General features: G+C 36.9%; 1 protein-coding gene across 2 annotated transcripts in view; it reads left to right on the top strand.

Annotated features, from left to right (window-relative positions):
• The window catches only part of LOC120801299 (chemokine-like protein TAFA-2), a 50,595-nt gene extending 38,374 nt beyond the window's left edge, over window positions 1-12,221 (top strand). For both annotated transcript variants that reach the window (XM_040148111.1, XM_040148121.1), the window contains 4 exons: window positions 2,113-2,268; window positions 7,249-7,373; window positions 7,993-8,049; window positions 10,540-12,221. In XM_040148111.1, the coding sequence (XP_040004045.1) occupies window positions 2,113-2,268; window positions 7,249-7,373; window positions 7,993-8,022 (311 nt within the window). In that variant the 3' untranslated portion in view covers window positions 8,023-8,049; window positions 10,540-12,221. The remainder of the gene's footprint in view (window positions 1-2,112; window positions 2,269-7,248; window positions 7,374-7,992; window positions 8,050-10,539) is intronic.
• The last annotated feature ends 240 nt before the right edge of the window (window positions 12,222-12,461 follow it).

Raw genomic sequence — 12,461 nt, 5'->3', positions numbered from 1 at the left:
AATTGATTTTGAACCCCTAAATTTTGGACATTGTATGTTAAAAGGGTTTTATCTCCCACACAGTTCTTTCTATATTGATGAAAACCTGCTCAAATTAATATATGTAATATACTATTTTTAAAGTGTGGTATTGTTACTTTTAGGTAGATTAAGAAGTACTCATCCTAACATTTTAAGCTAAGAATGAGTACTTGTTCCACCACTGTTGAGTATGTATAAGAATTATGCAAATGTACTCTCATTTACAGTTTAAGGATTATGTGACAAACATGTGTAAGACCTTTGGGTTGTTAGAGCAGATATGCTATCAAAAGTTGAGTGCATAACCAGTTTCATACAGTCATTTCAGATTTACTGTTTACCTCAGCCACAGTGAGTATCTCTGCAGAAGGACACCACATGGAAAGCAGTTAAAAGAGAACGGAGCAGCTCAGGCTCTAAATAATTCAGACAAGGGAGTGTGATCTGTAAATTGGTTCCAAATACCGCAGCGCTACACTTTCCCCTTCACATATCTGGTTTTTTTTAAGTACTGTCGCTTGTCCTGGGAAATCGGGAATTATATCAGTTCCAATCATTACCATATCATACTTGAGTTATTTTTTATGTAAAGGCACCTTCTCATTTTCAAATACAGTGATTACGATAAAAATATTTTTCTTAATGATGTGTATAATGTCAGATCATGATTGATTACCTCAACTACACTGCTTAAAGAGCTGCTACTAAAATAATTTCATCAGTCTGGTTTCAGTTGAAAGCTTCATCATCCCCTGTAAGTTCTTAAAGGGACCATGACCCTGATGATGTTGTCAGGGTTATCTTGGCTTGAGTTTAAAGATGCCCTGTGGGGTTTTCTTGTAAACAAAAAAAAAGTTATGTTTACCTTCAGTGTTTCTTACAACAATGCATTGTGGGTATCTTTTAGGTCTTACAAACATGTTGAATGGATTGCTTTTCTAATTAAAAAAAAAAACCTCTATGAGATCAAATTTTTTTACAACTACCAATTGTTAGTTCAAACCAAACAGGGATCCACTTTTATAACATTACTGCTACTAATGGTCAAATATCCTAACATATAGTTATAGTCTCCAAATTTGTAATAGAAAATCAGTGTTATGAAAAGGGGGTGTTGAGATTTAAAGAATTGGGCATTTACCAGCCAGGGAGGAGTTAGGACATGACATTATGTGAAATGTAGGTTGCAGTGTTTTTCAAGCTTGACTCATACTGTTTGAGAAATTTTAAAAGGCAAATACCGAGGCAAACACTAAATACTATTAAAGAAGCACCTCACCTATCTTAAATTAACATCGGTTTAACAATCATGTACTGTAAAACATGATATAGAAATTTTGTGGAATCAAAAACTTTTTGTGTAAAATATGTAATTTTTTCAAAAACTGTTGTATAATGGCTTCTGTGGCACTTGAGGTGCTTTGTCAATTTTGAGAAAATAAACCCTGATGATATCAGTAATGTCATCAGAGTTATCTTGGCTTGGGATCTGAGACTACAAATTTATAACAGGAAGCCTGCATTACAAAGTGGAGGTGTTAAGTTTGGGTATTGACTGTACCAATTAGGGCCTAACAAACAGAACAGATTGGTTTATGGCATTATAGGAAAATGTAGGATCCAGCATCTTTGGAGTTTGAGTCGTACTAGAGACTAAAAGTCAGGATATCTTTGCCTCTGCTGCCTCTAATTTGACAATTCTTTTTATTTTCTTTTTTTTATGGAAGTGGAAAATTAAATAACTACAATACCCCGTTTGTTTTTAACCATAAAAATGGTCCAGACCAGCATTAAGCCTAAAAAAATTTAAGCCCATCAAACAAAATGATACTATAAAAAGAATATATGCCAAGAAAGACAGGAAAATTGAACCCTCTGATAAAAGGACCCTTTTAAGGAAATTGGTAGTTTGCTTTCCCTGGTATTTTTTTCATTATTGAGACAAATGAGTGGGGTAAAGAGCAGTCAACAGAGCCCCGAAAGAGGGATTCTTCTGGGACTCAATTCAAGGCCAGCAGAATGGGTGTGTAGATGAGGGTAATAACTATTGCACCACTGCTGATTATTCCATTTTTCCTGTGATTTCTCCAGCATTGCACCATGTCCGGACAGGAACCTGCGAGGTGGTGGCATTGCATCGCTGCTGCAACAAGAACAAAATTGAGGAACGGTCACAAACTGTGAAGTGCTCTTGCTTTCCTGGACAAGTGGCTGGCACCACCAGAGCTTCCCCTTCATGTGTAGATGGTATGCTCCAGCTGCTGAATATTTCAGGGACTGGTCTTTTTTATTTCTGTTTTTGGGTGCTGGTGGTGGTGATGGTGGTGGTGGTGGGGGGAGAATTCCACAAATCTAGAGGATTAGTTTTGCTGAGATCCGCAGTAAGTATTTCAGCGCACACACAGTTTCTTATTTTAGCAGATTACAACTACATGGAAAAGTATTTACATGTTCGATTACACATTAGCAAAATGTGTAATCCTTATAAGGAAAAAAGTGATTTTTATTACCGCATTATGGACAGAAAGATCTTTTTATGCAATATGAGGAAGTGACTAGTGATAACTGTATATGATAATGATGCCTTTTCAAATTTAAATTTACACATTTAAATATAGACATTTTACTTTAAATCTCCACAAACTAGGTTTAAATTATTTTCTCAATAAATTGTTTGGTTTATAAAATGTCAGACGGATTAAAGTTTTCACCACTCACCTGGTTTAAAGGCTCTGTAAATTGATGGATAGAGTGAAAAGTACAAAATTAGAACTTATGCACACTAGAGTCTATTTATTTACATTCACATGCTTTTGGTCATAGAACAAGAAGCTCTAGGTGTATATGTATTCCAATTATTAGCCCCAGTGCAAACCATTTGGGTATCCCTGACACAAGATCATGCTCATGGGTATTGTAGTTCCATTCCATGTGTAGACTACCAATATGGGGGATAAGGGATACAATGTGCAGGACAAAGAAAAACATCTGGTAAATGCTATCAAACCTCACAACCAAGGGTGTAATTTCCACATGGGAAATTTTTTTGTCCGTCTCACTTATAATTCAATTCAATTAATATTCATTTTTATTTATATAGCGCCAAATCATAGCAGAGGTTATGTCAGGGCACTTTTCATATAGAGCAGGTCTAGACCATACTCTTAATAGTTATATTTACAGAGACCCAACATTCCCCCATGAACAAGCACTTGGCGACAGCGGCAAGGAAAAACTCATTTTTCACAGGTAGAAAACTTGAATTTGAACCCGGGTCATGGTGGGCGGATGTCTGCCTCGAGCTGGCTGGGTTGAGAGAGAAGAGGCAAGGGGGCAGGAGGGAGGAAAGAGAACATAGCACAGCACAGGTACAACATAAAGATGTATAACAATAATGAGACTAATAATAAAACTAATGATTATAATAATGGGGTGAATAACAATACTAATAAAACTAAATAAAATAATAGTAATGAAAATCATAGCAATTGAAGCAATGGGTGTTGAGCCGGATCATGGGGGCAGTAGGTGGTTTGCAGTCACAGACCCAGACTCTGCAGCACCAGGGGCAGAAATACCTGCAGAAAGTGACAGGAGGAGAGAGACGGCACAAGACGAGAAAGCACAAAACTACGGTAGAGAAAAGAAGTCAAGTTAAAAAGTATATCAATAAATAGTCTATTAATAGTCTATTGTAAATTATGTAAAATCAAGCCTTTAGTTTGTTTTAATTTTTCCCTTTAAAGGTTTGAGTGGCCAGTAGGTGGGGTATTTTCTGTGGCTGGACCGCAACAGGAGGGCCAGCCGACAGCTGGGCAGCATGTACAAGCAGTGTTGCCAATTTAAGCACCTTTGTCGCTACATTTACCAACTTTCCACATCCCTTCGGAGACTTTTCTTCACAAAAACTCCTAGCAACAAATCTAGTGACGTTTTGGTCAAACCTTAGCTAGTTTCCGTAGGAAAGTTGCCAGTAATGCCCGGTGAGCGCATGGTTGGGCTTTCCCTCTGCAGGCACATGTGTTAAATGTGTAATTCAGAAGAAGTAGCCAGAAAATATCTGCAAATTTTACTTAAAGTGTCTTCATCATATAATGAGTTTTGACTTAAATGCATATCATAGTTGCTGCTGATGAGCCAAAACATTGTGATAAATGTAAAGAAAAGGGCTTACAACTCAGTGTTTATGCTCCTAGTTTTAGTGAGGGAAAGTACAGATTGTATATCATATAAATCCATTATCACGATGGGTAAAACTGCTGTCTGTCAGCTGAGCCACAGTTTTCCTATAGATAGAGCAGTGACTTCCAGCCTAGCAAACTCACTAACTTGTAACAGATAGAAATGCCCCACTTTGCCTCTGCACCCAATATTAGATCAGCATTAAATCCATCCACTCGACTTTAGTTGAAGTAGTTTACAGGTAGAGTCCAGGGGATGGATCAATTTCAACCTGATGAATAATATGCACCTGTCAACTCAACAGTGGTGGATGAAGTATTCAGATTCTTTAATTTTGTAAAGGCTGCAGTACCACACGATAAAAATGCTCCATTACTCCAATAGTAAACAATCTGCATTGAAAAGGTATTTTAGTGCATTTGTAAGTAAAAATAGCTAAATGGACTGAAAGTATTGAAAGTAAAAGTACTCCGTATGAGAGTTATACTATAACAATTTATAGTGTTTGATTAATATTTCTGATACATTAATGTGTTCATTAATGCTCCACTGGCACTCAATGTTCAAACTGCATGAATGAACCCTGTTTGCTGCTAATTAGTCAATTATACCTCTATGTGTGATGGACAAGAAGCTTAAATAAATTTGGAGGAGAAAGATTTACTGAGCATCAAAATAACTGTAAAAAATGTTACCATGACCTTTCCTGAAAAGGTTTTATAAGGTCACATGTAGGTAGTCAGACAGGGCTATAAAATTTGGTTTCCTATTATGTTCTTAAAGAGTTAGTTTATAAAATCATCACTGAACTTCTATAAAGTTGAGGGGGCTACAAGAAACACATTTTAAGAATGGTCAAAATTGATTCGGTAGAGGTTTTTAGTTCATGGTATTGGTCAAAATCTAAAAAACACATCTTTTGGCCAATAAATCATCATACATTTTTTCGAACTTTCAACCATCAGTATTGGCCTCAAAAATCTACCATCAGTCTATCAAGTAATGCTCCCATTGATGAATAACCTGAAATTGACATGTAAAATTGCTGGAATGCTCCGCTAACAGCTAAAGTACAAGTGACGATCTGCTATTTTTTTGAGCTAGCTAATGTCACGCTCTTGCCAGAAGGTTATGCTTTGGCCACCAGACACTCAGCCCCGACATTTGTACTGTAATCTTCAATGCTGGCGAATGAATGTAATTAAGGCATTTTAATGTTTCATTAAAACATGAATGCCTTGATTTTTCAAGTTTTTGTGAATATAAAAGAGGTGATATATCCGTGTGTTCATTGGCCGTGCAGCTCAGACCACTCATCATGTTCTAGCAGCATAAGAACTGAGTTGTGACCTCTTTACTACATAAACATGCAAAGACATGTCTGATCATTTATGAATATTAACTCAAGATCATAGCAAAGATGTGTAGGCAATTTTTACAGCTACAATAAATAAAATAAATTAAAGTGTAAATCTTTTTTTTTGCTCCCAGTTGTTTTCAGCCTTCATGTTTTTGGAGCATCATTAACTGTTAAGTGAAATGTATCCCATGCACTTTATGTATGTTTGGTTAGTAATACTCCCATTTCATTTCACTAGGAACCTTTCTGGCTTTTTAATAGCTGCTGTTACACAACCACCATCTGCTTGCAGTTAACCTGATTCATTTTTTACACCATGCTGGTACTATAACCATGGCTGTGAGATACAAATAGATTCCCTTATGTCATAAAGTACACAATCTGTGCATTTTACACTAGTGAGGCTCTGGTGTTATGTGTGGATTATAATAACCATCCTCTTCATTAGGAAGATCACTAGTTCTAGGAGAGGAGGATGTGGAACGTAAATAATGACCTCTGTAATATGTGAAATTTAAATTATGTCTTGACAGGGCTTTTGAGATCGTGTGTGTTTCAATGGCCAAAATAGATTTAGTGAGTGTTACCAGTCATAAAGCAAATCTTACATCACATACATCACACACTCACCTGAGACAGCTGTCAAAGTGTTACACACCTACGATAATTTGATTGGTGTTTGAGAAGACGCCTCATTTCCGGCTCATAACGACATGGAAATGACATTATGAAAACACAAGGACATTTAAATTAAATCTCAGAGTTGAGCATGAAGCAGTGTTAATTTTGGCACTTTTTGATATTGATTTGGTGTTAGTCTTTGTCCTCTAATAAAAGTGGCAACAAAACATTCAGGACAAAAATAAGAGAACCTACAAGCCGCAAAGCAACATAAACAAAAATTTAAGCCAACCTAAGATAATGTGAATGTCGGATAACATTAACAGTAAGATCCCTTTAAGGAACATCTAGGGGAAGATTTACCTAGGTGACAACCTACAACAACCCTACACTCATTCCTACATAGAGCAACATGAAAAATGGCCGATTGAAAGTAACATTAACATTACAGCCACAGCCCTTAATGATGTTATGTTAGGTTTTCTTTTTGTAAGTGTTGGCATTCTGGCCTGTATGTGTTCATGGTTTGTCCCAGCTGTTTTGTTCCTGCTGACTTTCCCAATGTCCATTGCGTGCTCCCTAGAACTGGTTACGTTAAGTAACATAACTAACAGAGATGTAATATTACTGGAATGGGAGGTGTGGTTAATTAGTGCAATAGGTCAGCTTGTAGAAGAGATAGTTTTGGGTATTTCAATGTCAAATCAACAGATTTTAGAAAATTTTCCAGAATTTTCCATCTTGGATTTGCTTCATAAAAGTATGAAGCAAATCGAAGATGGTCAGTCAGGAGGCCTCTGGTCATTTGACATGGAATGTCCCTTTTACCAATCAGGATCTTCAACGTGTGATTTCACAGATGCATGCAGGTCCTTCAGTTGTAAAACTTGCATTACAGCAATAATTAGTTTGTCTGTCAAATTATCGTTTAGGTTTTATTTGTTGACAACTATTATAATACATTTTGTCATTATTTTGATGAAATTAACACTGGCTTGACGGCGTACAGATAACGTGAAAAAAAATATTTCAGAGGTTTTTTTTCCTCCATGTTTGTTTGCTAGCCTTAATAGTGGAGCAGAAGTGGTGGTGTCAGATGCATCCGTGTCTTGATGGGGAGGAATGCAAAGTTCTTCCTGATCTGAAAGGCTGGAGCTGTGCTGTAGGGAACAAGATCAAAACTACTAAGGTAAGTTTAAGAAAAAAACCTGTCACTTTAATGGTATTATATTCAAACCTGTTGAATCTGACCTTACACATTACAACTCTTCAAAGTCAAGAGGCCTCGGCTTTTGTTACAGGTGTCTGCTCTTTTCCCCCAAAAAACAGATAATGTTTGCAGTCGATGCTTGGACCCCCAAGGGGCCTGTATTCAAAAGGCTTCCATCTCTCCTTAGCACTTTCAGGCCACTTTGAGCACCCAAAGTAGCCAATTACTCACTCCAATTACCTGCTTTTAACGTTGTAACATAATGCCCATATCCTTCACTATGATATGACTAACCGTGGAATTCAGTTCTCCCTCTCTCCATGTACTTAATTATTTAAACTGCCCGCGCCACACCTGCCTGGAGCCTTGAGCCTGGAGCCTGGGGCTATTGATTCAGTGACTTGTCGGGACCTCAGAATAGGATATATATATATATATAATTTTTTTCTCTTTTAGTAGTCCATGCATCTTAGATAAGCCTGAGTGCCTGTTGATGCCTGGAAAAACATTTAGGTAATTATCAGGTCTTGATAAGACCCTAAAGTATGAAAGCTAAACATCTTTTCTTTTGTCTCTTGAAACATGGATGACTCTAAAGATTTCTGCAGACAGAGACCAGCTTTGGTAACATCAGATGCTTCCCAGTGGAGTACAGGTAGTGAATGTTTTTTTTTTTATTTTATTTTGTTTTTAAATATTGTAAGGTTTTATTTGTCTTTATTCATTGTGGACCTAACTTCCAATTGAAAAATACAGAAATATCCTACAGGGACCATTACATTCATTATGTTACGGTTTCTTCTTCACCTCTGATGAGCTTTTGGGAAAACAGCAGTACATAAACCTGGAACCTCCAGCTACAGTGACCTCTATTACTCTGTATCATAAATGCATTCATAAAGAATGAAACACCTGGAAACACCTTGGGAATTCCAAATGTAAACAATGCAGTGAGTAGCTATTACAAAGCCCAGAAAATAGCAGGGAATACAGTTTTCAGTTTGGAGCAAATCTGAGTGATAAACAGTGTCTGGCATGCAAAGATGCTGAGCTCTATTAAATTTTGCACATTTGCAGCCCTCAAATGGCAGCGATAAGTAACAGTTTAAATTGTTTCTTTTGGACTTGTAGGGTGACGTAAATAGACTGTACACAGTGTGTAATGCTTTATACAAAAGGGATGAGAGTGAATAAAGATGTAATGTTGGCAAGTGCGGCTTTCTGTGTACATAGTTTTCAACGCTGTTTGTATTTGTATTTTAATTTTATATTTTTCAATCCCTGCTCATGCTGCACATACCAGACTCACAATTCAGTTTGAGCGGATGAGGAAGTCTATAGTGTCTTAGTTTGAGGAAAAAACATTTCTCAGGAAAGTTTGTGTTTTGCTATTAAGTTGCACTAAGGAGGATTTCAAAGCCACTAATTGGTGCTGTTTTCATTGCATTGAGAAAAGCTCTGATACGAGATCTGTTGACACAGGAGCCGAACGAGTTACTTATTCCAACATACCTGCTTAGTCAGCTTGTGTCGTGCCACAGAATTTCTAGGTAGTGACCCCTTTAAACTTTCAAAAGTCAAAGTGTTAACTCTTGTTGCCACTTGGGGCAGTAAAAATTAATAGTTTTCTGGTGCAAGTTAATGACAGCCGCCTTGGTGCCTCTCAGAGTACTGTTTGTCTTTTGGTATGTTAGTAGGAGATTTAGGTTTTCATTTCATATTAATAAGTATACCTGAGAGATGAGCACTGAATATTTTCACCTCCTACTGTCCTACCTTCTCCTTCATGCTAATCTGCTGACTCCCTATGCTACCATTAAAATAAATGCAGAGCAACATCTTTCCTATGAATTTCACTCAAGAACAGTCATTATAAGTTTTGATTTGCAGCAATAATTCCCCATTAGCTGACAATGAAACTTAATTTGGGTACAGCTGAATCAGCTGTGCCTCTGCTTTCTTTTTTTTGGTGATTTTAGAGGCAGATTCTCACACAAAAATCTTGCCTAGTGCAGCTTTAAAATGGCCATTCTGTGAAAATCCCAGTCTTGGTAGTTACAACACAAAACATATTGCTGAGAAGGACAATGCAGTGTGCCAATTACAAGGCTGAACACAGACACAAGCCCATGCACTTGCTGTGTTAAATCTTTCAGCCAACCATACTTCAGGCACTAAATGGAAATGAATCCTTTGCCAGTTAAATTAACACTTTAACTGAATTAACACCAATTAAATGAACACAACACCGACTGAAGACTAAGTTATTCTGTCAGTATTTTTTGCATTGTTTTAGACAGTCACTCAAACACTATAAAAGATACTCCCACCCCCTGAAGTGAGACACAGTGTATATCCATATGTGAAGACATTTTCTCTTCTGACAAGAAGTCACTCTGCTCTTTGTCGTTTCAGCATACAATTATTTGCAAATTAGTACCACATTAATCATAGTGACAGCTTGGAATGTAAATGACTCTGTAAAGGGTAGAATTTATTGCAGCCTGGTCAGCATCCCCCCAAAGTGCTGCAACAACCTAACATTATGGAAACTCTTTAACCCTGTGTTTTATATAATTATGCAGGTTTTTTTGTCAAGTGATGGTCTAATGGTTTTTGGATTGTTTTGCTTTTCTGCATAATTGACGATGATTTATATGACACTGTGCAGTGCTGCACTGCTGCTTTGCCCTGTTCAAACGACCCATTTGTGAATTAATCTCACCCGGCTGTCAAAGATGTCTGTTTCCTATCAAAAATCAGCATCGATAATGAAGCCTTATAAGTTCGGTGGTGGCTTCCCTCAGTCCATCAAACCTACATGGTGGCTGACAGATGGTTGGAATTGATAGTAGATGTAGTTATGAAGGTTTTTATGTTATGTTCCTCGAGAGTCTTGTCCAGAATGTACTTTTGGAAGAGCAGACGAGCTGCCAGTCAGCCACTGAGCTTCATGAAAAGCAATTTAATCTCAAGGAGAATGGAGGTCTTCAGAGTATCTGACAACATCCAACTAGGAGAGAGAGAAACTTAAAAATGAAGTTTTCCCCTGCTAACATCATGAACGAATGGTCAGATTTTCATGAAAAATGCCGTAGCTTTGATGGCTTTGATTTCATATTAAGACGATTTTCTTCTCTCACAGGTGAATCAACAGTTCTGGTCTTTGTCATCAGAGGAGAAGAGAGTAATGCAAAGGCTCTTTCTGTAAATAGAGACTTCCTTTCTTCTGGAATGCAATTAATATTTGGAAAACTCTGAATACTTCTTCTTGAGCTCTATGGACATCAAGAAGAGGAGTAGATCCTAATAAAAATACTGATCATTCAACACTTCTTTTTGAAGGACTCCATATAATTAGTCTTACCAGACACAAGGATTTATTCTCTGACATTGTACTGCTTGTAATGGAATACAATGGTGAACTTTGTCTACATGTTAAATTGTAGAGTATTATGTTCTTTACAGGGGGTTTTGCATCACAAGTTGACCAGGGTGAACAGCAGGTCAGTATGTTATAAATAGTGACAAATATTCATACAAATGTGATTTTGTTTTATCAGTCAATTGGGACTTTCATCTCTGACAGTGTCGTTTCAAAGGTTCAAATATAGATGAAAACGTGGCTAGGCAGCAGCTATTCAGGGTGATTTTCAAAAAAATAAAAAACCACATGCATCAACATATCATTCATACTTTAAGGACTGCTGAAGTACATAAGTGCTGTAAAAGGTATAAATTGATCAAACTACCAGCTATTAAAAGACAGAGAGTTGGATCCAGTCGTGGTGTATTTTCCCTCTGAAAATCACTCTCTCATTTCCTGGGACTTTTGCCAGATTGTGTATTTGTGTCACAGCTCTGGAGTTCAGATTCTAGACAACAGCAGTGTAAATCAAAACACACAGAATCTGGTAAGGGGCTGGGTGATAACAACGACGTTCACAAAACTGTTTTCAACTAGTTACTCAAGTATGATTTGCTGATCGACCTTTCAGTAGGTATCACTAACACTTCTGTTTTCTGTATAAGTGATGACATCAGTAATAAACTATGGTTGTGTAACTACAGCCTTCTGTCTTTAAAGAATCTGCGAACAATGACTAGTTTTTAACTATAAAAGCAGTATGGCTCAATGGATGGCATGCCATTATTATACATTGCCCAAAATATGCTGTCAGTGGTAGAATAAACAGACAGCTGATGTATGTTGGACCAGCAGCTGTTGTAATATCAGTGGGGCTGGCTATAGTTGTGGAAACAATTAGGTTGAAGGCTAATTATGGTCTGCAGTTCTTCTCCTCCTCTGCATATTTGACAACACTCATTCATGTCTTTTAATCAGAGTAACATATACAAGTTATTTGAAAAATATCAGTCCTTATTTATCCAACAGAAAAAAAAAGAAATGACACAGCCCTTACATTCTTAAACAGAGTAGTATTTAGAAAAACGTCAAAGTTAACATTAAATCCCAGCACCTCATCAAAAGACTCAAAAAAATTAATGAAGGTATACACACAAGTATGGATGATTTTGAAGAGGTGTGTATGTGAACTTGTTTTAAAATCATTCTCACTTACATATTTTATTTCTTTGTGGCATATAGGATAGATCATTTTGTGCCGTCACTGATTATATTGATATGCTCCTATGCCTTTAAGCCACAACTGCAATTATTTAAAAATATGATTGGCAAAACAGGAAATACACTGTAATAGTCCTTTTCACATGACAGTAAAAATATTTTGACAGAGAGTTTGAAATTTTCCTTTTAACAAAAATGTCCTGACAGAACTGATGGAGCTCAGTACTCATCCTGAGGACAGCTGCATTACCACAGATTTTACTGTTAAACTTTGAATCTGTCAGTAAAAGCTTTCTATTGAAATGTTCAGAAAAACAGAAAACATTATTTACTCACAGGTCCTAACCGATCCTGTCAACATGTCCAGAGATTTAAATATTTAACGCTGCTCTACACAGCCCCTCTCTCAAATCAGGGAACTGTAGATGAAATATATGTATCATTTCTGCTGTTGTGTGATGACTACAGGTGTTTAATCA

Source organism: Xiphias gladius, chromosome 2 (genome assembly GCF_016859285.1).
Source record: "Xiphias gladius isolate SHS-SW01 ecotype Sanya breed wild chromosome 2, ASM1685928v1, whole genome shotgun sequence".
Taxonomy (NCBI): Eukaryota; Metazoa; Chordata; class Actinopteri; order Istiophoriformes; family Xiphiidae; genus Xiphias; species Xiphias gladius.
This window is presented reverse-complemented; position numbering and strand designations above follow the sequence as displayed.